This window comes from Galeopterus variegatus, unplaced genomic scaffold (assembly GCF_000696425.1).
Source record: "Galeopterus variegatus unplaced genomic scaffold, G_variegatus-3.0.2 Scaffold1563, whole genome shotgun sequence".
Classification (NCBI taxonomy): domain Eukaryota; kingdom Metazoa; phylum Chordata; class Mammalia; order Dermoptera; family Cynocephalidae; genus Galeopterus; species Galeopterus variegatus.
The window spans coordinates 10,476-37,580 of NW_007727674.1; the positions used below are offsets into that span (position 1 = coordinate 10,476).

At 40.6% G+C, this 27,105-nt stretch overlaps 1 protein-coding gene across 1 annotated transcript; it reads left to right on the forward strand.

Annotated features, from left to right (window-relative positions):
- Window positions 1-2,951: 2,951 nt before the first annotated feature.
- LOC103594468 (ubiquitin carboxyl-terminal hydrolase 10) lies at window positions 2,952-25,784 on the forward strand. The gene is made up of 10 exons (XM_008577685.1): window positions 2,952-3,966; window positions 4,647-4,756; window positions 5,164-5,219; window positions 5,477-5,580; window positions 8,511-8,610; window positions 9,774-9,951; window positions 13,891-14,056; window positions 17,555-17,699; window positions 19,482-19,547; window positions 24,078-25,784. Exons 2-10 carry the CDS (start codon window positions 4,677-4,679, stop codon window positions 24,263-24,265), a joined length of 1,083 nt encoding a protein of 360 aa, XP_008575907.1. The 5' UTR covers window positions 2,952-3,966; window positions 4,647-4,676; the 3' UTR covers window positions 24,266-25,784.
- The last annotated feature ends 1,321 nt before the right edge of the window (window positions 25,785-27,105 follow it).

Sequence of the window (27,105 nt, forward strand, 5' to 3'; positions counted from 1 at the left end):
CTGTTCAGGGAAACATGTACACCACTAATACAAGGTTAACAGTGATGAATCTGCTACCTTGGAGGTACAGAGTATGGAAAATCTTAGGCGCTGTCAATCAATCTTACTTTGAGAGTAGGATTTAGGTTCATTAGAAGATACTAATGATAGAATGATACTACATTTTAGTTTATGGACTTGCCACTAGAATAAATTTTTCTAGAATAACAGAATAATTATTAAGAAAAATCAAGATTGTTCAGTGTCTCTTCCTTGTATTTTCCAAGTGTGTGAAGGCTTATTCCACATTTAAGAATATTGTACCAGAAGGCCCTTTCAAAGAATGTTAAAGCCTTGGAAAGAAGCTAGTTGAGTACATTCTCTAGCAAATGTACTGAGTGTCCTTTTGTTCTACATTATGTTTCAGAGTTTTTGCTCTTTTGATTTTATAGATTCGTTGTCTGTGTGAAATGTTCTGTTACTTGCAGTTATTGAATAAACCACTAGGTGATGCTAAAAGACTTGATCTTAATACCGTGGAAGACTAAAATGTGAAACTGCTTTTTTCCGGCCTGCTTCTCAAAATAAGCAAACTAGAAGATGGTGTCGATTTGAGGGAAGGCTTAGTGTAGAAACCAAAGGTTTCTGTCTGACCAGTATATTGAATAAACCACTAGGTGATGCTAAAAGACTTGATCTTAATACCGTGGAAGACTAAAATATGAAACTGCTTTTTTCCGGCCTGCTTCTCAAAATAAGCAAACTAGAAGATGGTGTCGATTTGAGGGAAGGGTTAGTGTAGAAACCAAAGGTTTCTGTCTGACCAGTGCATTATGTTTCCCAAATCAGTGTTGGAAAAAAGTCAGCTTATAGTCAATTTTAAATTGGATGTATTCTCTGATTCCTTAGGCTTGAATGTTTGACCTCCAGGCCATGCAGATTATTCTGGGCATTTAACTCAGTTAAGACCATGAAAGGAGCTGTGTTTTCAGGTGAAGCTTAGTGCAGCTAGTTCCTGATGGTTTTGCATTTGCTTCCTTTTTGAGAATGGAGTTAGTCTTGTCATAATTTTTTTTTAACTTAACAAGCTGTTAATTCAGAGTAGTCTTGTCCATGTCTAAGTATGTAAGCATGTTTTGGATTTGTTAGAACTGTTGACAAGGAGGTTTCACATAGATCTTGTATGCCCGGCCATGGTTGGTTCCTTTCCATTTCGCACCAGTATCTTTGCAAAACAGGAGTTAATAATGTCTTCAGGTCCCCTCCCCATCTCCCTCTCCCACCTTCACCCCTAATCCCATCCTAGAAGACTTTGCCTCCCTTATCATCAAGAAAACGGAGGTTGCTATTTCATTTTCTCTTCTACCCAAGAGCGTTGGTGTCTGCCCCATCCCTTGCTCCTTCTCTCTCATGGTCCTGTCTCACTCCTCAGCCAGGTTTCTGGCTGAGTGGTCTGCACTTGCTGTCTGCTCTCTCACATTCCCTCCTTGAGGCACTAGGACCTGGCTCTGGCCCACTCCTAAGTAAAGCTGCTCGGTCCTTCTAGATCCCCATCATGGGTTCTTCTTACCAAAGACGACTTCTGGTGTCTCTGTTCTTCCTCCTCAGCTTCCGTTTACTGTCGTCAGCCCCTGGACTCCTCTGTGTTTCTGCAGTCTTTGGATTGGGCTAAGCATCCATCCCCCTGGCACCCCTCAGCTGAACCTCCATTGTGTTGTGTTTGCAGCCGGTGATGTTAAAGTCCCTCCCTTCACTGGTCTGCGAGCTCAGCTAGAACAGGGCCACCTCTTAGGCATCTCATGCCTCCATTTCCCAGTGCCCAGGGAGGGCTCAGCAAATGTTTGTTCAGCTGCCAGTGAAAAGCAGTGTGTCATTTAACAAAGGTGCCTCTGTTAGGAAGACAGTTGATTTCGAGTCTTATGATTATGTAAAAACTTAATGTTAATTGTTATTAGATATAAAAATACTGTGGCAAAGATACATAGATGTCATGCTGGAATTTTCATTAGAGGTACTATGCCATTGCATTAGAATATTGATGCTTAGTTGAAACTGCACAGATTTGGGGTAGATTATATTAAATAATTGACATTCTGTGGCACAACACACTGGAAATGATAGATGGTTGTGATTATATGCCTCAAAGGTAAATGTGAAAATCCACTCTAAGTAGAAGAATTTAAGCCTGTAAGTATCTGAAACCTTGGAGTAAAAAGGGATTTTTTAAGTGGAGCCCATTATGTATTGAGGGGAAAGATCACAGCCTCTGGAGTCAGATAGACTCAGGTTGACAGGTCAGTTCAGCTATGTGATCTCAGTTTTCTCATCTGTATAATGGGGATGATAACAGTGTTTCTTTGGCAGGATAGTTATGATGATTAGGAATAATGTAGATAAAGCTCCTAACATAGTGTCCCTCCACGTGACAGGCACTTTCTTTGCTGTGTCATCTCATGTAGACTTGGGATTCAGTTCTATAACTGATCTTTACTCATTCAAGGCCCAGGTCTGTATTGTGTAGTAAGAGAGATGAGAGGAGCTTTGTGAGCTTAGTCTAATTGAACAGATTTCACTGGGTTCTCTTAAGCCTATAATGTTTTACTTTATGTAAAAGGAGAACTGTGAAAATTATTCCCCGTGCTTCCTCAGTTAGAGGAAAGATGACATTTACTCTCACAGGAAGGAGGGAATGAGGTAGGGGTGCATGTGTGCGTGCGTGTGCATGTGTGCGTGTGTGTGAGAGGTGGATTTTGCAAGTTACTTTCTTCATTTGACTAGTGCTTAAGTCTGGGGCCTGCTAGTATAACTGTGTTTTCGAAAAGAAAGGCTTTTGTTTGAGCAATGCCTTAGATGGATGGTGATATCAATCAAATGTTTGCTGTTTAGTTTTTCTTTCCTAGTACACAGCGTACAAGTGAAGGAAGCAATGTGGTGCTGCCACAGACCGTGGAGGTCAGGCCCTGGCTATGCTGCCTAGATCCTGTGGCCAAGTTAGATAACCGTCTTGGGCCTCAGTTTCCTTATTGGTGAAAGAGGATAGTGGTGGTACTCCTGGATTACTAAGGGTTAAGTCCAACCGATTAACATTTGTAAGTTGTAAAGAACATGCTAAGTGTTGAAGATATCCATAAATTGCAGCTGTCACTATTATAAGATTCATAATGGGGCATGGGGAGAATTTGTCTTGTTTTAAAGCATTTCAGATGGTTCCTTGTAAAAGGTGGCATTCACAGCTGTCTTAAAACTGTGAAAAAGAGTGATGTCAGAGGGTGCATCTGAGGATAAGAGGCTTGTTTATAAATGGAATAAGGGAATTACAGTGTACAAAACAGTTGCTAAATTGACTTCAAGTGGAAAAACACAGTTTAATTAGTAGGAGACAGTTGTCCCCAAAAGGAATATCTTTGGTCACTGAACAGCCATTGAGCACACCCTGTGATGTGCTGGGTATGGGATTAGTTGCTGGGGATTCCGAGATGAATGAGACTCAGTTTCTGTACATAAGCACCTTTGTATCTAGTGTCCGGGGAATCTTGCTGCTGCGCTCCCAGCGCCGCACTGTCCCGAGTGCGCCACGGGCTCGGCCCCTGATACATGCTTTTTAGTTTTTTTTCTCTTATTAAAATAGGTAGTTCTTGTGCTCCCTAATTGTATTCCCATAGGAAGATAAATAAATGTTGGTGTTTGAGGAAAAATATTAAATTGAAAAAAGTTTTTAGTCATTAAATGTACTTGATATTGAACTGAATGAAGCTTTAACAGTACACATTTTCTTTGGATACATGCTTTATTGAAGAGAATTTTAACACTTTCCCAGAGTAGAGCATATGAGTTGATTTAAATGTTATTCACTGTATGTCATTAATTTCTTAAATATGCTTCTTCACTCTTTCAGAGTTACTGGAGAATGTAACCTTAATACATAAACCAGTGTCTTTGCAACCCCGTGGTCTGATTAATAAAGGAAACTGGTGCTACATTAATGCTGTATCCTTCCTGGACACCGCCCCCAGCCCAGCTTACTGCAGTCGTCTCTTCTTTGAGATGCTCTTGACTTAGTTCAGCTTCCATGGGGCATCTAGCCTGAATTTGCTTATAAACACAGTTATTCCCGATACCCAATCCCTCCACCCCCCACCACCCACCACCCTCAAAAATAAGGATTTGTTGACCTGTGAATGACAGAGCTGGGCAAGTTTTATTAGAATGATCCCAAGTAACAGGGCAGAGTGACCTCTTACAACTAGAAATTTTGTTTTAACTGATTTGATTGCGTTGGTTGAATCAAGTTTTTGAATATAAACTACTGACTGCATAGTAAATTCTTCTATGGATATTACGAGGCAGTTATTCTAGTGATTATTTGGTCCCAAGTAACAGGGCAGAGTGACCTCTTACAACTAGAAATTTTGTTTTAACTGATTTGATTGTGTTGGTTGAATCAAGTTTTTGAATATAAACTACTGATTGCATAGTAAATTCTTCTATGGATATTACAAGGTAGTTATTCTAGTGATTATTTGGTTTTTTCCTTTTTGTGTTTACATATCTAAGTAGTTCAGTGTCCTTGGCTTATTTAGTTTTTATATGCTCTTGTTTAATGTGCCTTTAGGAAATTTGGAGTGTCTGTTTCCTTTCCTTTACAATTCCTTACTGCCAATATTTAGACATTGCAGGCACTGGTTGCTTGCCCTCCGATGTATCACCTGATGAAGTTCATTCCTCTGTATTCGAAGGTGCAAAGGCCTTGTACATCAACACCCATGATAGACAGCTTGTAAGTAAGGGGCTGAACAGTGGGCCAAGGGGGTGGCGTTTTTCCCCTGTGATGATTAGAATTTAAATAGTTTAACAAAGCTTTTCTACAAATGAGTCTATAAATTTTTTTTTAATGTACTGTTCATGATTTTATATGGAGGTTAAACAGAAATGGAATCGGAGCATTATCTCTCTGTGTTCTTTCGATTAAGTAGAAAACATATTAGTTTTTACCAACTTATACCACTTAATGCCACAAACATACATAGAAGTGTTAAAGAATTCAGTAGCTATTATATAGCGTTGGTTGCCTAAAATCTGCTATATTCATACTAATTAATTTTCTACTTAGCCATCAAAGTTCTTTAGTAAGAGTATGTCTTTTTAAAAAATGTACTACTTCACTTTTTTTTTTTTCATGTTTAGTGTTCGGCTAATGAATGAGTTTACTAATATGCCAGTACCTCCAAAACCCCGACAAGGTAAGTAAAAATGAGGTCTTCAGATGTCATTACATATTGGAAGTTAATGGTATCAGATGACTGAATTTGGTAAATCCAGTCTTACTGGAAAGAAAATGTCTTATTTAAATACAAGTTGCTACACCTGTGCAACCTGTATTTAACATTCAGCTCAAGATTCAGCTGGATAGGGAGGTGGGGGGGAGTTTTGATGATTTTGCTTTTCATCATTTCTGACCATGTTAGTTATGAAAATCTGTGTCCTGTTTCCATCGCAGCTCTTGGGGATAAAATCGTGAGGGATATTCGCCCTGGAGCTGCCTTTGAACCCACATATATTTATAGACTCCTGACAGTTATCAAGTCGAGCCTGTCTGAAAAGGTTTGAGACTACTCTGACGTGGCTTCTGTAAAGTGTTGCCTTTTGCTCCCCTTTTTCTGTTAACTGGTGCTTGTTCAGTGTTTGCCCTTTGTCTCAAGTGCTGCAGTTTGGTGGGTGCGGAGTAGATCTGGGTTTATTATGGAGTCAGTTGCTTGCATGAATTTAAAGAGTATAATGGTACTCTTTATAATCAGACCTAGCTCATATAACTTTTACTGTGTACCAAGTACTATTCTAAGTACTTTCCATATATTAACTTGGTGGTTAACCCGATGAATAAAGTGTGATTATCGTCTCCTTGCTACAGTTGAGAAAAGTGAAGTCATTGTCCGAGGTCACATAGCTAATAAACGGCAGAACCTGGCTTCCGAGGCAGCTCTCTTCACCACTGCCTTTTGCCATCTTTTGGGTAGAGTGGAGTGTGCTGGGCCTAGAATGACAGACAAGCTTCTGTCTTCATCATACTCCTAGGATTTAATAACTATTTTATGTTCTTGACTCTTTTTTTTTTTGGTGGCTGGCTGGTGTGAGGATCTGAACCCTTGACCTTGGTGTTATCAACACCACACTCTAATCAACTGAGCTAATTGGCTAGCCCTCCATGATTCTTTAAAAAAATTTTTATCATACATTTTGCTACTAAAGGAGACTAATGGACCAAGGAGGCATTATACAGGGCCCTGGCAGCTGTTGAGAGTGAATGAAAAGCACCCTTAGCACAGTTAACTGGAGCATTTCTTTCTTCCCTGAACAAGTTTGTGATGAGTCAGTACAAGCAGTTGAAATGATGCTCAGGGAAACTTATTCATAGAGAAAAATAGTCAAGAACATACCATTTAAGCCAAGCAATATTGAAGCTTCATTGCTGCGAAGAAGGGTGAATGTCTAGGGCAGTGTAGCAGGATACCACCAGGGGCAGAATAGAGTTTGAAGCTTTTTAAATGCTCGTAATGCAGCTTTTGGGGTTGGCTTAGAACTCACATTTCCTGACTAGCACAGAGTGTTAGGGATGCAGGAATGGGATAAAGTGTGCCCTCTGCCTTCAGAGAGCTCACTGTCCAGTGGGGGAGTTAGATATGTAGTCTAAGTGAACAGACAGCAAGGGAAATGCAAAAACAGACACTATGAGGGTGCTTCCAGAAGTTCACAGAAAGATTTATATTATCTTTTAATTCTATTTTTCCACGAACTTTTGGAAGTACGCTCATATAAAGATGCTTTAGAAGCCAGGTTGTGGGGGTGGGGGGGTTGGCTGGTTAGCTCAGTTGGTTAGAACACACGGTATTATAACACCAAGGTCAAGAGTTCGGGTCCTTGTACTGCCAGCTGCCAAAAAAAAAAAAAAAAAAAAAAAGCCAGAGAGGGCCATCCAGGTCAGGTGGGGGCAGAGATAAAGTGGGTGCTCAGGGAGGGCTTCCTGAGGCCAAATCCCTCAAGGATCTTGCTCAGAGGTAATGCTTGTGAATAAAAGTGTCTCTGAAGTTGCCTTAATATTGAATGTGGTGGGGTCCCCAAGATCACTTTCAGGTTTGGTGATTCGCTGGAAGGTCTCATAGTACTCAGAAGCTGTTATATTCATAGTTATAGTTTATCATAGCAAAAGAATACAAAACAAAATCAGGAAAGGGAAAAGACACATGGGGCAGAGTCTGAAGGAAACCTCCAGACCCTTCCCCCAGTGTAGTCATATAGGACACACATGTAAAGTGGGAAGCTCACTAGAGACTAAGTGTCCAGGGTTTTTATTGGGGGCTGGTCATGTAGGCACCCTCTGCCTAACTTGAGCCAAAATTCCAAACTCCCAGAAGGAAAACAGGTATTCAGCATAAACCACATTGGTTGCACAGTTTATGCACAATCCCTTATCACTTCTTGGAATGATGGGACTCCTTCTGAAATCCAAGTTTCCAGACACCATACAAGGGCCAACCTTGCAAGCAGACCTTTCCAAGGAGAGCAGCCCCAGGCCTGCTATATGCACTATTTACTACATCTTGGTCTATGCCAGTTTTTGCCCTTTTCTACACATACGCAGAGCATACTTACACCAAACAGCTGCTGTCCTTATCTATACTTCCATTTGGAGAGAACTCAGATACACAATACCCAGAGACCTCAAGCAGGAGAATTTGCACATCCTTGGAATAGGCAGTTATGCTCCAGAGAATGAAATATGAACTAATCATGATAAATTACAGAATCAAACAAAACCAGTGTGAGATTATAAAACTCACATGTGACTAATCTATGAGTGATTTTGCTGATGTGTGTATATATGTCAAACAGTCAGCTAAATCTTTAAATCAGCTGAGTTTTTCACATATAATTTGAGTCCTTTCCCCTATAGCTGCTCATCATAAAAAATAGGAGACATACAGGGCTGCTCATTTCACAACTCACAATGTGATTGAATACCCCTGGGCTTGTGTAATGAGATGGCCCTAGACGTCTAGTCTTTAGTCTTCTATTTCATTTAAACAAAAGAGCAACTTCTAAATAACTTTTTTATTATAAAGGTAGTGTATATTTACTGTAGAAAATTTCAAAAATATAGAAAAGCATAAATAAGAAAAAAAAAATTCCCAGTAGTTCTCCCACTTAGAGATAAATGTTTAATATGTTCCTCTCCTTCCTTTCCACCTCCTAGGATCTCAGCTATCCAAAGAAAAACCCATATTGGGGCTGGTTCGGTAGCTCAGTTGGTTAGAGCACAGCCTTATAACCCCAAGATCATAGGTTCAGATCCCTGTACCAGCCAGCCACCAAAAACCCCCAGAAAACCAAAGACCCATGCCATTTTTTAGAAATACTTTACATTTAATCTTGAAAACTTCAGAGGAGGCATAATTTGAATATGCAGGTAATATATATCTTGCAGGCCTTGGATGGTAATTAGTTAAAATTAATGTGATCATATTTGGCTTTTTCAGGGTCGACAAGAAGATGCTGAGGAGTACTTAGGCTTCATTTTAAATGGACTTCATGAGGAAATGTTGAACCTAAAAAAGCTTCTCTCACCAAATAATGAAAGTAGGTTATGGTCTATTTGCTACAAAATTGTGCAAGAATAATTTCTTAAGAATTATTATTTTTTTGGCAGTTGGCTGGTACAGGGAACCAAACCCTGATCTTGGTATTAACACCACCACAAACTAAGCAGCTGAGTTAACCAGCCAGGCCTGTTTTGTTTCAGTGTTTTGCTTAAAATTAATTTTAAATAAATGTTGCATGCTCAATATATTATGTTACCTTCCCCCCAGCAGTCATTTGGCCTTCAGAAGTCACTTATTTACTCATTCAGATAACTAGTTATTTGTATTGCATTTTATATGCCGTTGGGAATGGTATATTTAGATATATCAAAATTTATCCAGAAACTGTACTGTTTACCTTCAACTTTCAATTAGGAAAATGATCAAGCGTACAGAAAAGCTCAAAGAAAAGTGTGATGAACACCTGTGTAACTGCTGAAATCTACAGTTGTTAACATGTCATTATTTACACACATACGTGTATGTATACGTTTTTCCTAGATGGTTCAGAATTAGATTATGGATAATAGTTCAGTTCACCCCTGCATGCTAAGGTGTGTATTTTTTGAGGATCTTCTCCTGCATAACTGCAGTCCCTAATCTAACTAAGAAAACTAACCGTAATTGCACAATAATATCTACTTTCCAGCACATCTTCAGATTTCTCCAGTTGTCTGAAGAACATCTTTCGTAGCACTTAGTGCAAACAAGGATCCAGTAAAGTTGCACATGTTGTGGTTGGTTGCTGTGCCTCTTAACGTAGAACACACCCTGATTTAGTTTTTTTTTTTTTTTTTTTTTTTCCTTTTTTTGTGACCGGCAACGGATCGCAACCCTCAGTGTTGCGCCCATACCGGACCAGGACCGGCAACGGGATCGCAACCCTCGGTATCGCAACCCTTGGTATCGCAACCCTCGGTGTTGCCCCCGCACCTCGCTCAGCCAGTGAGCGGCCGGTCTGTATGTGGGATCCGAACCCTCGGCGGGAGCGTCGCTATGCTTCCCAAGCGGTGCACTGTAGCAGTGCGCCACCGGGCCGGCCCCCTGATTTAGTTTTTAAAACTAAAGTTGACAAATCTGTTTAAGTGGTTTACATAGAACCTTTGTTTTTTTGCTGTTCGTATTTTAAGTAGTAGCCTAAGCAAACTCTTTTCTTTTCAGAATTTAGGATTTCCAATGGGCCCAAAAGCCACTCGGTGAATGAAGAAGAGCAGGAAGAACAGGGCGAAGGGAGTGAGGATGAATGGGAGCAAGTGGGTCCCAGGAATAAAACCTCGGTCACCCGCCAGGCAGATTTCGTTCAGACTCCAATCACCGGCATTTTTGGTGGACACATCAGGTTTATGCTTTTCTAGAATACTTCACTTCTTGCCTTTTTCATGGTTTTGTTATTTTGGTGACGGGCAGGTGTAAGACTTGTTCTGAGGTTTTTCGTAATTTGCCTTTACATCTCCCCTGCCTGCTCTCTTCTTGTGCTGTGCTCCCTCATTCTCCTACTGCCGGCCCCTCTGCTCTCCTAGTACCCACTGGAGCATTTCTGCAGGGGTGCTGTCCCCAGGGGGTCTGTGTGCCACAATGAGCTCCTCCTCTCACCCCACCACGTCCAGCTGCTCGCTGTTGAGAGAGCAGCAAGCAACAGAAAAGTAAGAGGAAAGCAAGCAAATTTGTTAAGAGAAAAAATCATGTTTGGAGGAATTTTATTTATTTATTTAAATATGCTTTATTGTGTATATATAAGTATACAGCATAATGTTACATGATGCAGATTAACATAGTGAGTGAGTGAGAAAAACACTGTCTTTCCTCTGCTTTCACTCAGTAACAATCAACAACAACAAAGATTGACTTCTGACTTCTGTGACCAAATGGGTGAGGATTTCTTCCTGCTGGCAAGCAAGCCAGCAGTTCTCCAGCGGACACCAGCTGAGTGTTGTCCAATTCAATTCTTACACCATCTACCTGGAGATAGCATCAGATCCCTCAGGTTGAGGGCTCAGTCCCCAAGACTGCCATCCACTTCAGATGTCAGTAACACATCCAGGCCTCTGGAATCAGGGTTCCCACACCCCATCCTTGGGTTCACTTAGTTTGCCTTGACTGCTCACAGAATTCAGAGGAACATGTATTTACATTTACTCACTTATTGCAAAGGATGGTACAAAGGATACAGAATAAGAGACACATACAGCGAGGTGTGGGAGGGGCGTAGAACTTCCATGCCCTCCTTGGGCATGCCACTCTCCAGGAACCTCCACCATGTTCAGCTACCCAGAAGCTCTCCAAACCCAGGCCTCTTGGGTATTTTTGGAGGCTTCATTACATAGGGATGATTGACTAAATCATTGGCCACTGGTAATTAACTTTTAGTCCCTCCCCCTCCCCGAGGTTGGGGGTCTTGGTCTTTCCAGCTCCCATCCTGAAGCTACTTACCCACAGGCTTCCAGCAATCATTAGCATACAAAAAGACTCATCACTTTGGAGATTCTAAAGATTTTAGGAGTTGTATGTCATAAGAGGATGAAGACCAAATATATATTTTCACAGTATCATACATCTGTCATCTCACATAGTGACCATTTTTTGTGTGTGGCAAAAGCAGCTACAGTCTACTCATTTAGCAAAATTCCTGAGTACAATACAGTATTATTAACTATAGGTCCTCATGCTGTAGGTTAGATCTTTAGACGAGTTCATCCTACTTATCTGCTATTTTGTATCCTTTGGCCTGCATCTCCCATTTCCTCCCCCTGACCCAGGTAACCACTGTTTTATTCTCTATCTCTGTATATTTGACCTTTTTTTCCCTTTAGATTTCACATATAAGTAAGATGGTGCAATATTTGTCTTCCTGTATCTGGTTTATTTTACTTAGTGTAATGTCTTCCAGGTTCATCCATATTGTTGCAAATAGCAATATATCCTCTAAGCCTGAATAATATTTCTGTATGTGTGTGTATTTATCCATTTGTCCATCATGTGTATGTATTTATACATTTGTCTGTCAATGGACACTTAGGTTGTTGCCATATGTTGGCTATTGTGAATTGATTAGAGGAATTTTAGACATCAGAACCAGGTGAGCTACAAAGCAAGGGGAGCGTGGAGGGAGATACTTCTATGCAGAGGCGGACACTGGCTTGGGCTCAGCACTGGTTCTCTTAACCAGCTTTTTGCTCATTCTCTTTCTGAAGGGCTTTTATTTGCTTGTGCGGGAGCTTTTCAGTACCACTGTGATATGGAATTCAGTGAAACTTGTACTGTCTCCAAGGAGGTTTACCATCAAAAGTACTAAAAGGGCCTCAGGATTTCCTCTCTGAAGGCCTTGCAGCATAACCTCCAAGGGTGATGTTTTAGTGAGACTCTTAGTCTGTCATCCCCAGTGCTGTGCATCTGGAAGAAATGATACCCTTTTCCAGGCATCAAGCATCGGTTTAGTCTCTCTCTGCTCTAAAACAACTGAGATTATTGAGCAACTTTCCACAGGCTAGTGATAAAAACCTCAGCAAATCTGCACTACTCCCTCAGAAGCTAGTTTTTTACCCTTGAGAACTGGATGTAGAAGCCAGTTGAACAAACGTGACCTTGAACAAGTCATATCTGTGTTCTGTGCTGTAAGCAAGGCTCCACAGGCTCCTTTCTCTTCTGGTATTCTGGAGTCTCTTGTGTCAGCAATGGGTCAGGCGTTGTCTGAGGAATGCCCAGCCCACCCCCCACCCCCCCCCACAGTGCTGCTGTGACTCTTTTTGCCAGACCTGGTTCCTTGGGGTTTGCTGTGTGGGCCGGGGAAAGCCGAGACCTAGGTTGGCGACCAGCAGTGAGGAGAGGCTGTGCCCTTGGCCCCATCAGCTCGGCAGCCTGATGTTAGGACTGTTGAGCACTCCCTTAGGGATGGGAGAGAGGGACAAGGGAATAGCTCAGATTTAGGCAGTGGGAGCACCACTTTCGTGCAGAGGTGCAGTATCAAAATTATAAGGCCACAGATGACCAACATACCCAAAGATCCTAAATTTGTCCCAGAATAACCAGTGGAAAACACCACAATCCACTTTGGAGAAATTGCTAGCTTGGCTTGAATGGCTCTGCCATGGCTGCTAGCCTCGACCTCTGTGGCGTCTTTGTGTTGAATTTGGTTGTCGATGTTTCTTTTTGAAAAATGGTAAAGCAAAGATAAGGAATTCTTATAATTTAGGAACTTCCTTTTAGCCATCATTAAACATGATCCTTTATTCAAAGAAGACCAGTTGAATGATTTTTTTTTCTAAAATTTAGCCTCTTCAGATATTTTTCAGTTTCCTCAGGAAGACCAGCCCCTTTCCCTATCTTTTTCTGATAAAATGTAGGACTTTTGAGTCAGAGGGCCACCTGTTGCATCCTTCACCAATTTTCATTACTGGTTTTCCCTCTATTCCTTTTTGGAACCAAAAAGGAACTGCCGTCATTTAAGTCTTTACTCTCAAAAGGAGTGTGAATATAATTAAACCCTGGACAGAAAAGCTCTTAGCTAGTTCTTCAGGGCATCTGTTCTGGAAAGCCTGAATACCTATCCACACCTATTTTATTCTGTTTATAAACTAGGTCACTCTGACTACAAAAACAGAATCCCTTGTTGAACTCCTGGAATGTTTCTTTGCTGAGGCTAAGTGAGAGATGGGCTGAACACAATTTTGACTCAGAAAAACTTAGAAAAAGAAAAATGAAATGAAAAACCAGCTAAGAAAACAAGGTTGAATTGGCACCTTTCTTGGAAGGGCGGTAGCCTTTTTTCCTGGAATGTTAACTTGTTTTTTATTATATGCACCCTGCTTCCCTTCTTTTTGTGGGTCATTTTTGTAGAGGGAAAATGCCATTAAAAATATTTTATTTACCTTGGGATTTCCTCTATTTTATTAGATACAGGCTATGATACTTTGAGAAAATGAAAAAGTCTCAGCATTTTTAGGCCATGGCAAGATAGTCCCCTTTATTAACTAGTGCATTAAATAATAGTGTGGAGTAGAGTGAAAGAATTTGGAAAACGAAATATGTTTTTTTCCAGAGCACTTGATCTGGGAAAATTTATCAGCTGGTAGATTTAGTTGCTAGAAATAATTAGGAGATGGTATTCAGCAAAATTATTTTTAAATTCATTATATTTTTGGCTTTTCTGTTCTTTTTGGTCTTCTGAAAGTGATATTGAATAATCTCACAGTGTTTATTTCTCTTCTCCTGTTGGTTAATCTTAAGGGAAAGTAGCAAGGAGTGGTCTCTTAAATTTTTTGTTTTTGCTTTCAATTCTTAGGTCTGTGGTTTACCAGCAGAGTTCAATAGAATCTGCCACTTTGCAGCCATTTTTCACATTGCAGTTGGATATCCAGTCTGACAAGATACGTACAGTCCAGGATGCATTGGAAAGCTTGGTGGCAAGAGAATCTGTCCAAGGTTATACCACAAAAACCAAACAAGAGGTATATTCACAGTTGATCTGCAATCTTTATACCGAGGCAGTCTGATTTGGTGGAAAAAAATACAGAATAAGGAATGAGGGGGAATGGAATTGAGTTCTGCCTCTTAAATCAGTTGCTTAACTGTTTTGGACTGAAAGTTTCCACATTTTTAGAATGAAATGGTTGAAACAGATGATCCCAACAACCTCTTTTTAGCTCTAAGTTGTGTAACACAAGGTATGATCTCCTTTTGAATTATTTATCCTGGGGTACGTTTAATTTTCTGGCAGTCTAATCATAGTATCACAAAATCAGTACTACCTCTAATGGGCTGAATAGCTTATTTATATTCATGATATCATAGAGCACAATTTTTATTAGATTAGTTAGGATATAAAAGATTCTAAACACATCGCTTGCATTTGATTAGATCTTCTAGAACATTGAAAAATATAGTTATTGTTCTGATGCATGTTACTCTTTGGTTTGATCTGAAAAAAAATAAAATCTTTGAGTTTTTTCCATCCTCATGAGTTGAGAGTAGCAGATGATAAGCTTAGTGGTGTATGTGTCAGCTCAGTTGGGAGGGATGGATAATATTCTGCTCTATGAGAGCTTATTAGTTCCTGGCTATCCATATATGCCAATTTATGCCTGTTTTCTGTTTTGCAGTAGAGAATGTCTTCTTTATTATACATCTTAGATTGTGGCAGCAAATTCATAAGAATGCATTGGGGAGATGAATGCAAGCTAGTTATGGGCAGTACTTTTTTGGACAGTTCATAGTATTCCTGTGAAGCTATATTTACATAACAGGCAGTGTGTGGTGGGTACAAGGTGAAGTAAGACATCACAGCATAGAAAACCTGTCACCTCGTTGCATGACTGGGAAAGATCTAACCTTGTCTTGCGGCTTGTGTTCTCAGTAAAGAAGAGCAGAGTAGGACGTGGAGACTTTATTATACCTGGGGTCTCCTGCTTTGGACTGGCCAAGCCAAACTCTTGGGGGATCTACAGAAATTATGCCTAATCCTCCACCATATTTTCTGACTTGGGTGATTTTATTTAAAAAATAAAAGTGGTAGGAGCCAGAGACAGAAATTTGGCAGTTGGCTTAAGTGAATAAGCTAAGAAGAGCCTGGTGGTGGGACTTCATGGAAGAGAGACAGTGGATATTATTTATGTGGGGAAGATGGTTGGTTGGTTAAGTTTGTGTGTCTGGCTGTGGGTGACCGTCAATTTGGCTCACTTCTGTGGCAGCCGTGACTCTCCAGAGATGGTTTGCGGTCCCTGGCTGCTGCTCCTCTCGCTCTCGTCTTTGAGCCAACCGTGGCCACGCATCCTGATGGGGAGCTTTCCAGTCTTTCCCAAAGCTGCCCTGGAAAGACTCTTCATGATGTTTCTGTTTTCCTCTTTTGCTTCTGCCGCAATTAAATTTTGTCTTTGCCCTGGGAGGATTGCGGGGGGACAGTGATTGGGACAGAGGCTGTTGTCAGCCTGTTGTTAGAGAGTGGTGAGAAAAGGATGATTTATCCTAAATAGCAGGTTTGGAAGAAGGCTTCAAGAAAGAAGGTGGCATTTGGTGGAGCCTTGAAGATGAAAGAGAATGATGCAAACTGTTCTGGCTCCATGGTTGTGGTCATGTGTTATCAGACAAGGTTGAGCATACTGGGAAAAGCAGGTGTTAGATGAAGGATGATTGTGGACAGCTTGTGTGGAAATATCTGCAAAGAGCAAATAAATACATTTTCTGAATGTGATTTTTTTTAAAGTTTCTTTTTAAAATACCAAGTTTCACTTTATCATATATTTGAGGTCAAAAATTTTTTTCTATGGGAACATGTGAAGGTCCATGGGAAAATATGATAATATAAAATTCTTGCTATATACAAAATGTCTGGTTCTGTTGGATGATTAGAAATAGTGCCTCAATCTGTCTAGAAACCCAAAATACACATTTTTCAATTTCAGATTAGCCATTTAATAAATTGAAAGTTTTTGAAATCAAAATCATAGATGATTACACACTAAGAAGCATCCTAGAGATAATTTAGTCCAGCTCTCTCCATTTCACAGGTGAGGAAACCAGAATCTTATAGTCTATATTAGTCAGTTTTCTGTTGCTAATAAGAGAATACCTGAAACTGGGTAATTTATAAGAAAATAAAATTTATTTCTTAATCAACTTTGGAGGTTGGGAAGTCCAGGGTCCCGGGGGCACATCTGATGGGGGCCTACTTCTGGATAGGAACTCTGCAGAGTCCCTAGGCGACGCAGAGTATCACATGGTGAGAATACTGGAGCTGGAGCACATTTCCACATGCTCAGTTGCTCTTCTTATAAAGCCCCCAGTCTAATCCCTGATAACCCATTAATCCATGAATGGATTAATCCATTCATGAGTGCATAGCCATCATAGTGTTATCACCTCCCACTTTTCAAATACCATATTAGGAATTAAGTTTCAACACGAGTTTGTGGGGTTCACTGAATCCATAGTATAGTCCTAATCTCTGGTTTTGACTGTTGAGCTGTGTTCACACTTTTCATTAGTTCACAAATTCTTGTTGGATATAGAGACAGAATATAAAGACATTACACACACACACACACACACACACACATTTATGTATTTATATTTACACACACACACACACACACATATATATATATATATATATATAGTCCTCTGACAGTTTTAAAAATTATTTTATATATTCTGCTATCTTTTGGATTGTTACTTTAAAAAGTATTTCAACCAAAAGTATTCTCCAAGTAAATACAGGAACCATCAGAGTTTATAAATACAGAGAACAATAGATAAAGGGATTAATAATTATCCTCATTTAAGCATCACGTATTCCACACAGGTATTGATATTCAATGCTGTACCCCACAGATATGTAGAATCAATTATGTCTCAGTTTTAAAAAAAGGATTAAGTATTGTTTGTGAAGATGCATTTTAATTTTTTAAAAAGCCAGCTTTTTTTTTAAAAGCAGCATTTATTAAACCCGTGAAAGTACTTCAGGGGCATATTAAATTGATAAAACCAAACTATTATAAAACTAATGGTTAGAATAAAGAGCTCTAAGGTTATTTAATACATCTAATTGAAGAAACATACTGGCATCAGTTTTATCAATACTGTGAGAGTTATTAAAAAATAGGTTAATAAATACATAACTCAAGGTACTACTAAGTTAACTTTTTAATTTTTATACTGATTCGTCATTAATGCCACAGAGCAAAGTTCTTAACTTGGAGTTCACAGATGGAATTCGGGGACCCAAGGGATCCTCTGCAGTTGTGTTTATAGGGGCATGTGCCTTTTCTGAGAAGAGTGTCAGTGGATTCTCCAAAGCTTCTGTGATGCAGGAAAGGTTATGGAGCCCTGCCGTAGGACTCTAGGACAGTCAGCTCTCAGAGGAAGTCTTTGGAGAGATGGAAAGATGGAGGTGGCATCTGCTGCTCTAAGTAAGACGGGGACGGTGTGTCCTGGTGTGTTTTGTGTCTTAGGTTGAGATAAGTCGAAGAGTGACTCTGGAAAAACTCCCTCCTGTTCTCGTGCTACACCTGAAACGATTTGTTTACGAGAAGACTGGTGGATGTCAGAAGCTTATCAAAAATATTGAATATCCTGTGGACTTGGAAATTAGTAAAGGTAATAACAAGGCAAAGAGCATTTATGGTGACGACACTCCTGCAAATCAATAAGCTCAACACTCCAGCATTTCTATGTCATGTCAAGGTTAAGGAAGTCCTGTGTCTTGACTTTTCTAGAGGCAAAAATAAATAAACTATATACTCTTACTACATTAGAAAAATGAGTTTTTTCCATCAAAAAGAGCATCATTGTTTTATAAGCATACGGATTCATGGTACATTATCATTTTCTTTATGCGAAGTTTTAACAATTGTGTTGAGTAGTCTGGTTAAATGGACTTTTTTGGTCAGGTGAGAATGTTTTCCCATAGGCAATGGGAATTCCTTCTGACTTCTAGTTGCAGTGACAAGCATGTTAGATTTGTGGCACTTTATCAGTCACAAGTCTCTGTCAGGTAACGGGCTCAGCTGTGTTGCACATTTTGGAAGCAATTTAAAAGAGCCCCAAGTTGTCCTGCTAAAAGCACAGCTTGAAAGAAAATTTTTCTTGAAAGCCTCAGGATTTGTGGAAAATGTATTACGCCAAACTGAAGCTTGATTGGAAATATGACAAGCTAGAAGTGATTCTCAGAATATCAAGGTGTCTGGAAAATAGGAGGACATTGGATGTTGCTCCTTTCTTGTAGAGGAATAAACCAGAATTGAAAGACCTCTTCCTCTTTCCTCCCCTCTCCCCAACAGAGCACACTCACTCCCCTCCTCCTTCAGTTCAGGTGGCTTATCAGTGTAGTTGGCTTCCTCCCTGTCCCTTACGGACCTTGTGTTACCTTCATTGTCTTCCAGGCCTGCTCAGCCAGAGTTGTCGCTTTCAGCTGATAGACTCGGTTGCTGGCCAGTTTTATTGTCCATCCCTCTTGCACTTCCAGCTATTTTGTCATTCAGCAGCGGCATGGTTTTTACTCCCATTTGAGGGCCAGAAAGGGGAAGAAAGATGCCAGGGAGAATTGTGTAATGGATTGTCCTTCCCATTTTATTTTGTCCATCAGGAAACATAGAATGCAGACTTAGGCAAAACGTCCTTTGTCCTGCAGTCCTGCATCTTCACTCACCCCCAAACTAGCCATTTGTGCTGACTTGGATATTTTTCTACAGTGATTTTATTGGCATTTCTTCATATTTTTGTATCAGCTGCCACCTCAGATGCTTTATAGAAAGAGAAATGACACAGATGGGAACAAGAGAACCTTGTGTAGGTCACAGGGATGGGAAGTAGAGAGGGAACCAGTACCAGCTGTCCAGAACAGTGCATCTTCAGAGGAACTCTTGCTGGCTGGTGTTTACGTGGTACTTCTGCAAAGACGGGAGCCACACGCATTAAGAACAGGAGGAATTCACAGCCGGTGGCAGCTGGTAGACTACTACCTGTTTGAAGTCACTTTACTGCTGTATAATTGAAGTTTTGTGATCTAACTCAAAGGTAAAATATTCTAATTCTTGGGTTTTCCAGGACTATTTTTTTTAAGTGGACAGCTTTTTCTTTTTCATTTTTTAGAGCATCTGTTTTTAAGGGGTTTTCCAGCATGAACTTCACGGGTTCAGTATATTACTCATATTTCTTTTAACAGGGTGCTTGCTGGTTGTGTATGTATATTACTACATTGCACAGCTAATTTTCCTCATGGGTCAATTTTTATGCAAATACAGGGATGGGGATTTGTTTTGTTCCTAGTCTGACTGGCAGTTTACTTAAGTGGAGACTTGTTAGCCCTTTGCTTTTATTACTTTGAGCCTTTCTGTGAGTGCTTTTATAGATTGGAGATGTCAATGTTTTGTTTTTCAGAACTGCTTTCTCCAGGGGTTAAAAATAAGAATTTTAAATGCCACAGAACCTATAGGCTATTTGCAGGTAAGTAAATTTGTATAAATTACTTCATTATTAAAGCAATGATAAAAGGTTTATACAGTTTTGCTGTAATACCACTTAACATAGAGAGTAGATTTCTCTAGGTATCCCTGTGGACTTGGTAAGTCAGGAAATCATTTGAGAATGTGTGTTTCACCTGAAATTTGGTGCTTAGAATTTGACAGAATATTATCTTGGCCCTGAGCTGAGCCTGACATATAAGACCTCTGTCAAAGTGAATATTTCTGTCTCTGAGTCAGAGGAGTGAGTTTTAGGCTGCCAGGCTGGCCATTTTAGAACACAACCTCTCCCTGCTGCAGTTGTGGTACCTGTGGGATGACAGTGCCGTGGAGTTGCCATGACATCTGGTTACCCATCGAGGTTATGAGAGAGTGCTCCCCATACTGGTGTTCCCCCGTATCCTCTTCCACTGGGTGCTGTCAGGGGTGCTTGAGAAGGTGGGCCCTGATCACACGGGCTCCTCAGCTGCCAGACTCTCCAGTCAGTTACGGGAAATACCCCAAGAGGGTGAATGGCACACCCCATTCTCAGACAGTGGCTGAGGCCTCTTCTGTCTCGTGGAGTAGAGCTTTCTGCAATACCAGTTTTTCTTCCACACCTTCTCCAGCAAACACTCGAACAACACAGATTTGAACTGTGTGGGTCCACTTATAGGTAGATTTTTTTCAGTAAATATATTGGAAAACTTTTGGTTAGATGTGTTATGAATGTGGGGCTTAGCCTGCACAGTGTGGCACAGCTACACCCAGGGAAAGCCGTCCACACACTCAGTTTCTCAACCACGTGAGGGTCGGTGCTCCCAGTCTCCACGTTGTCCCAGGGTCACTGTGCTCTTTCCTTGTCTCCTTCCATCTGTCCTTCTCTCTTCTAGCTTTAGTCTTTCATGCCTCTGAGTCTTTTAACCTCTTTTAATGGTTGTCATTTGCAACCCTTTCATTTGCTTTTCTGGCCTTTTTTATTAGAATTTTCTAGTTTCTCTATCATTCTTCCTTTTGTGTTGCCTTTGGTGACCCTGTTTGTATTTTAAAAAACACTGCCATTTATTGATCCTCACACATCTGTTGAACATTCTACCCAATAGCTCTTATGTATCATTTCTTTCATTCCTTACAAGCATTCTGAGAGATAAGTGGCGGCATCCCCATTCTATAAAAGAAGAAACTGGAACTCAGAGAGGAAACGTCACACTCTGTGGTCTGAAGTGGCAGAGTAGGGCTTAATACTTGTCTACTGAGCCCACTCCTGAGATTTGAAGAAGTTTGATTAGCCACTGGTCAGGGGGTGAGGGTCCTGGGCCACACTGGGGGGTACCTAGTCTTCTCTCTCTTCGTCTCAGGCACTGTCCTTTGACTTTCTCTTCTTGCCCAGGGCAGCTGATCATGGCCCCTCCCTATTCTGGGCCCCAGACAAGGTGAAGACAGACACTTTGCCCTTGGGGGTGTCTCTGGCCCTGTCCTTCCACTGCCTTGCAGTGGAATCTCTGAGGCCTCGGTTGGTGCACAGGCTCTGCAGCCCATCAGGGTTCAGCCTCACACCCTGAAGTCTGGCCCAGCGTCCCCATGGGGGATGAACGGTTTCTTTGCCTTCTCCCTGCATCTCTGCTCCTTGGAGCACTTGCTAATAGTCAAGGTTGATAGTCAAGGGCAGGGTTTAGGAATTCCTTGTGTCCTGGTCGAGGGCCTTAGTATGAGTTCGTGCCCCACCCACCTGCCCTCCTGAATCACCTTCTAATCCATTCTCACTTCTGAAATAAGGTCACTGGGCTGGTTAGAATTTTCTGTAAAATGTGAGTAAAGAAATATTTCTTAAAAATGACTATGACAAGGGGGAAAAAAAAAGATAAAAATGACTCTGATTGTGGGATCAAGGAGAACTAGTAATGTGCATGAGATTTTCAGTAACTGTCTGATTCCAGGTTCTGCTCCTGTCAGGTGGGCTTGTGGGTGTTAATGATGTATTACTGTGTAAGTTACTTGGGCTGCTGCTTAAGAAACTGGAACGTGTAGAGTTCAGTTCTCTTTTGTATCTTTGGAATGGAGGTGTCTTATAGGAAATACAAATTAGTTAAACCCACAGGACCTTCAAATTCTACTGACTTGGTCACTTTGAAACAAAATTAATTAGGTCTTCAAGGTGAAAATCCAGGACAAAAATTTCAAAGTGAATTTGAGGTCCTAGGGGCACGGTGCTGCTGAGCATGCTTCCCTGCCGTTTAGTGATCACTCAGATCATCATGACTTTTGCAGTACAAGGTTAAGCTGTGACCGTATATTGGCCATATGCCTGGCTTTCCACCACATCATCCTCATATAGACTTGCTGTTCTCATGTTTGTCAGGTCTCCTCTGAGGTCCCAGAACAGAGGGTCTCTTTGTGTGGAGCCCAGGAGTCTGGCAGTGACTGAAGCCATCCTCTTGGCTTCATAAGTGTCGATCTCTCACCCGCTGAGGTCCCTGGCCTGGAGTGGACTCAGGACTCCTGTGTTCATTTAGCACTCTGGAAGTAACAGCTGAAACCAGCTAGAACACAGTGGTGTTGGGCCTATTTGTTGCTGAAATTTCCTACAAGCTAAGCCTCTCCCAGTGATTATCCTTTGTGCCTCTGCTGGTGGAGCACAGCTTAGAAAGCCACACTGCCCTTCCCCCCAGAATTTCACTAGCCTTTTCCCTTACCCAGGATGATGTCTGCTGCTGACCGGGAAGCCCTCTGCCCCTCTGCTTTATAGAAGGGAGGGGTGTGTCCTACAGCTGTCTTTTAATATCTTCATTACATCTTCCAGCAGTTATGTTTGTTTTAGACTTTTGACTAAGGCTTCTTGCTTGAATTACAGGGGTTTTTTTGTTTGTTTGTTTGCTTGTTTACGTAAAAATAAGTGGATTTTTTCTATTAAAACATTATTGTAGAGAAATCAGCAATTTTTTAAAAAGGAAAAAGAGCAATTACTAGTACTATCCCTGCAGGGTCCCTCCACAGCTACACACGCAGACAACCACAGTTAATGGTTCCAGTGTCCCTCAGCCGTACAGGCATGTGCATGCATTTGGTGTCACATTTCATAGATCATAGATAGTCCACAGAAAACTTAGGATCCTTGTTTTTTCGTGTAGTATCTCATAAGCATATTTCCACATCACTAAACATTCTTAATCTATTTTATGAAAAAATCCATGTTATTGTAATATAATTTACTAATCAGTCTTCTAGTGGGCATTTAGGTTTTTCCATTTTTTCACTGTTAGAAATATTATAATCTTTGTCCAAGATTCAGGTAATCTCTTTAGGATAGTCTAGAAGGGAATTGCTTGGTGCACAGGGTGTGAGTCTGTTCTCAGTTGTGCATTTCTGATGATTGCCATGCATCACTGCCAGCTGTGTAGGAGAGTGCTTTTGTGCAGTGTTGTGTGTTTTAAATATGTCACTAAGATGTGTATATATATTTTACTTACCTTACCCTTACATTAAAGTTATATGTAACTTTCTATTATCATTTACTCATGTTTTTGAGTTTAAATAGCATTGCTTTGTGTAATTACATTTCTCTATCTCACCTACTTCGGTAGCCTTACATTAAAGTTATATGTAACTTTCTATTATCATTTACTCATGTTTTTGAGTTTAAATAACATTGCTTTGTGTAATTACATTTCTCTATCTCACCTACTTCGGTACAGTATTTTACACTAAGACACATCTTTGGAGGGAGTCAGGTGTGTGCCTTTCACTGTTTTTGTGCAGTGCTTTTCCCACTGGGTCACCTGCTGTGCACTCTCTTCCAGTGGTCTACCATCACGGCAACAGTGCGACGCAGCACAAGGGAGTCATTTTCGGATAACACAGGATTTAAAATTCAGAACTGTTAAATGGCATAGAAAGAGTTCCAAAAGGAAGTGGTTACTTGGTGGAGTTTGTACTATACAACAGATAGCCTCCACAATGGAACACCGGGTAAAGAGCACCTTGGAATTCACAAGCTTTCCTTCCTTTTGTATTTTTACACGTTGGAAATCCATGCAGCTGCTGTTCGACAGAGCATTTAACATGGGACCTTGCATCACCTCAGTATTCCAGTGTGTATGTCTGTTTTGATGCAGTCACACACAGGACTAATATTAAAAAAACTTTTAAAATGCAATGAAAATGTAAACGTCAACCTAAAAGGAAAATGTGTACTCTAACTAGAGGACTCAGCCATATATTATATTTAATACATCTAAAGTTAGTGTAAATTGGTTTGAAAAGAGAAGAAAAAAGAAAAAAACACAAACACACAAACTAGCAGTGCTTCATCTCATTTAGCAAGTATTTGTTAACCACCTACTAAGTGCTAGACAGATTTACTCATGTTTTTGAGTTTAAATAACATTGCTTTGTGTAATTACATTTCTCTATCTCACCTACTTCGGTACAGTATTTTACACTAAGACACATCTTTGGAGGGAGTCAGGTGTGTGCCTTTCACTGTTTTTGTGCAGTGCTTTTCCCACTGGGTCACCTGCTGTGCACTCTCTTCCAGTGGTCTACCATCACGGCAACAGTGCGACGGGTGGTCATTACACTACAGATGTCTTCCAGATTGGTCTGAATGGCTGGCTGCGCATCGATGACCAGACAGTCAAGGTGATTAACCAGTACCAGGTGGTGAAGCCAACTGCTGAACGCACAGCCTACCTCCTGTATTACCGCCGAGTGGACCTGCTGTAAACCCCCTGTGCGCCATGTGTGTGTGTGCCTGATGCCCGCTTCGTAGAACATCGACTCTCACTAACTTCCTGCCTCTCTTTAGTGGCTCTTTAGAGAGAAACTCTTTCTTCCTTTTGCAGAAATGGGCTAGAATGAAAAGGAGATGCCTTGGGGTTTGTGCGCAACATAACTTATGTTGACTTCTAACTTCCAAATCAAAATCATTTGGTTGAAACAGACTGTTGCTTGATTTAAAAAAACACACATAAACCCATATTTCTAAAATAATGCTGATTCCTGAGATAAAAAAGGGGAACTTCCATTTGATTCCCAGGCTAATTGCTTAGTAGAATCAATCCTGCACCAGCAACACTTGTAAATTTGTGAAAATGAATTTTATCTTTCCTTAAAAAGTAAATTTTTTAATCCATCACACTTTTCTCCCTCACCCTTTAGTTTTTGATAAGTGATAAAAATGAGCCAGATATCAGAGAAGAAATAGTTCTTTCTTCAAAAGAAAAAATAAACACAAAAAATAAGTTGCTGGTTCCTAACAGGAAAAGTACATTTTAATAATTGTGCAGTGAGAAACTGCTCACGTACACATTGCAGATAAAAGTTTGGAGTCAAGGTGTTAGCCTGCACAGATGGGTGATTGTAGCTTTATTGCCATTAAAAGATTGCGCTCATGTGTCTGTGTACACACAATGAAAAATGGGCCAGATAGTGAAGACTGATCCTCAAGTCTGCTCTGTTTAATTCCGCTGTCTGCTCTTCTGTAATGCTGTGTCCCTTATTGTACACAGTTTAGTGGTATTTAGGAGTATAAAGTTGTCGCCCGTCAATAAAAATCACCAAGTTGGTTTAAAGCTGTGTGTGTCTCTTTGAATGCAAATGCCTTTTCCAGTAACTGGAATTCACGGGGTCACAACTTCGCCTCCATAATTAAAATAAGCCTTTGATTGGCTTGATGGGTTTGTGGAAGCTGAACCCAGACTCAGGTTGTGCTTGTCCGGTATTTCCAAAGGTAGTAACTGTAGTGATCTGGGTCAATGAAGTTTTGAATGTTCAATTAGCAGAAAAAGGGAGGTTTTCTACCCTTTTTTCCTCCCTCCATTGTTTTTGTATCCCATCATTTTTCAGAATCACCAAAATTGTTTGTTTAGATCAAGGCTGAGCATCCTTTTAATCAAGGGGCAGCTTAACGGTGCCTCTGGATGCCACCCTTAGGGAGTGGAAAGGAAGCCCTCTCTACAGAAGAGATGGAGAGAAGAGAAGAGACCACCAGCAGTGTGCTCTTATGCCTCTTGTGTATAATGTATAGTAGTGTACTGGGATCTACAGACAAGCTGTTTTACCATGTGGTGTTCCTAATCATAGCCTTTGCCACTGTGGGGTTCAGAGCTTACTTTGTAAAATCATTGTACCAACGTTGTCTGCTTAGCCTGCTTACTCTGTTGTAACCTATTCTGATTTGTTTGGCTGAATTATAAGTCATATTATAATTAGCTTCTCATTAAAATAATATACAATTCTTGTGGAACGTGTGGAGTTTGAAAATCAAATTAACTTTGGGGGAAGCAACCCACACCAGCAATAACCCAGCCAAAGATGAAACAGAACCCTATTCTAAGTACTTCAGTGAGTTCTTTTTAAATTTTTATTGAATCATAATTGATTATACATATTTCTGGGGTTCAACATTGACATGTTAATCAAATTAATATTATTAGCGTATGTATTGTTATAGATCATACTTATTCTTTATGCCCCTTGTCCAATCTCTCCCCATCCCCCACTTTTTCCCCCCTCCCCCCTCTAATTACCCTAGATTTCTTCTCTCCTGAAAGAGTAATGATTACTCTGTTGATTTGTTGCCTTAATGATCTGTCCATTTTCAGTGAGTTCTTTCTTGTGATAGTTGAGCCAGATCATGTCCCTTGTGCTCAGTGGCTTATCCATCCTGAGTATGCCCCCAGCCTCCATAACTGATATTGGTCATTCACCCTCAGTAGTATAAGATGGCTTTGTTACTGAAGTGTCCCTTGGAAGTCAAGTTGAATGCCCTCTCGGGAACAAGGCCCTCTGATCTGGGAATGCTTTTTTATAGGAAGCTGGGATGCAGGGCCGGACAAAGAATGCAGTTATTAGGTACACAACCTGTTTCCAAATCTTAAAACATGTCCTGTGTATTTAGATGGGAAATTTTTCCCTCGAATGTCATTCAGTGGTTGCTACATAATCTTTCAGTTGCTAGGGTATATATTTTGTCAAGTCCAAATTATGCTGGAAATGATTGAGATATCAAGAAACTCCCTTAGAAAGATCTCAAGTCTTTTTCAAGAGTGGTTAGAGATTAATTAAATCCAATGAGACATTCCGATGTCTCGGTCACCTTGTGACATGTAGTGATACTCATCTGTTCTTAAGGTTGCTCTCCCTGTGTGGTGTACCTGTACTTTTTAATTCAGCCCCCTGGTCGCCAGAAAAGGATTCTTTTTTTTACCTTCTATGTCACTGTGTGGTTTGTTAGATAGGTGAAAGCTCACACTAGCAAGACAGCACATATAACCCTTGTCTTGGTTTGTGCTGCTGTAACAAAAATGCCGTAGTCTGTGTTAGCTCAGTTAGAGCATGGTGTAGTAACACCAAGGTCACGGGTTCAGATTCCCATACTGGTCAGCCGCCAAAAAAAAAAAAATACCATAGTCTGGGTGGCTTAAACAATAAATGCTCATTTCTCACAGTTAAGGAGGCTGGAAAGCAAGGATCAAGGCGCCTGCAGTTCTGGTGAGGGCCTTTTTCCTGGCTTGTAGACAGCCACCTTCTCACCGTGTCCTCACAAGGCATAGTTGGCTATA

Coding starts and splice junctions, on each gene's coding strand:
- LOC103594468 (XM_008577685.1), top strand. CDS start 4,677: ATGTATCACCTGATGAAGTTCATTCCTCTGTATTCGAAGGTGCAAAGG. Junction 8,611..9,773: donor TCTCTCACCAAATAATGAAA/GTAGGTTATGGT, acceptor TTTTCTTTTCAG/AATTTAGGATTTCCAATGGG. Junction 17,700..19,481: donor GGACTTGGAAATTAGTAAAG/GTAATAACAAGG, acceptor TTTGTTTTTCAG/AACTGCTTTCTCCAGGGGTT.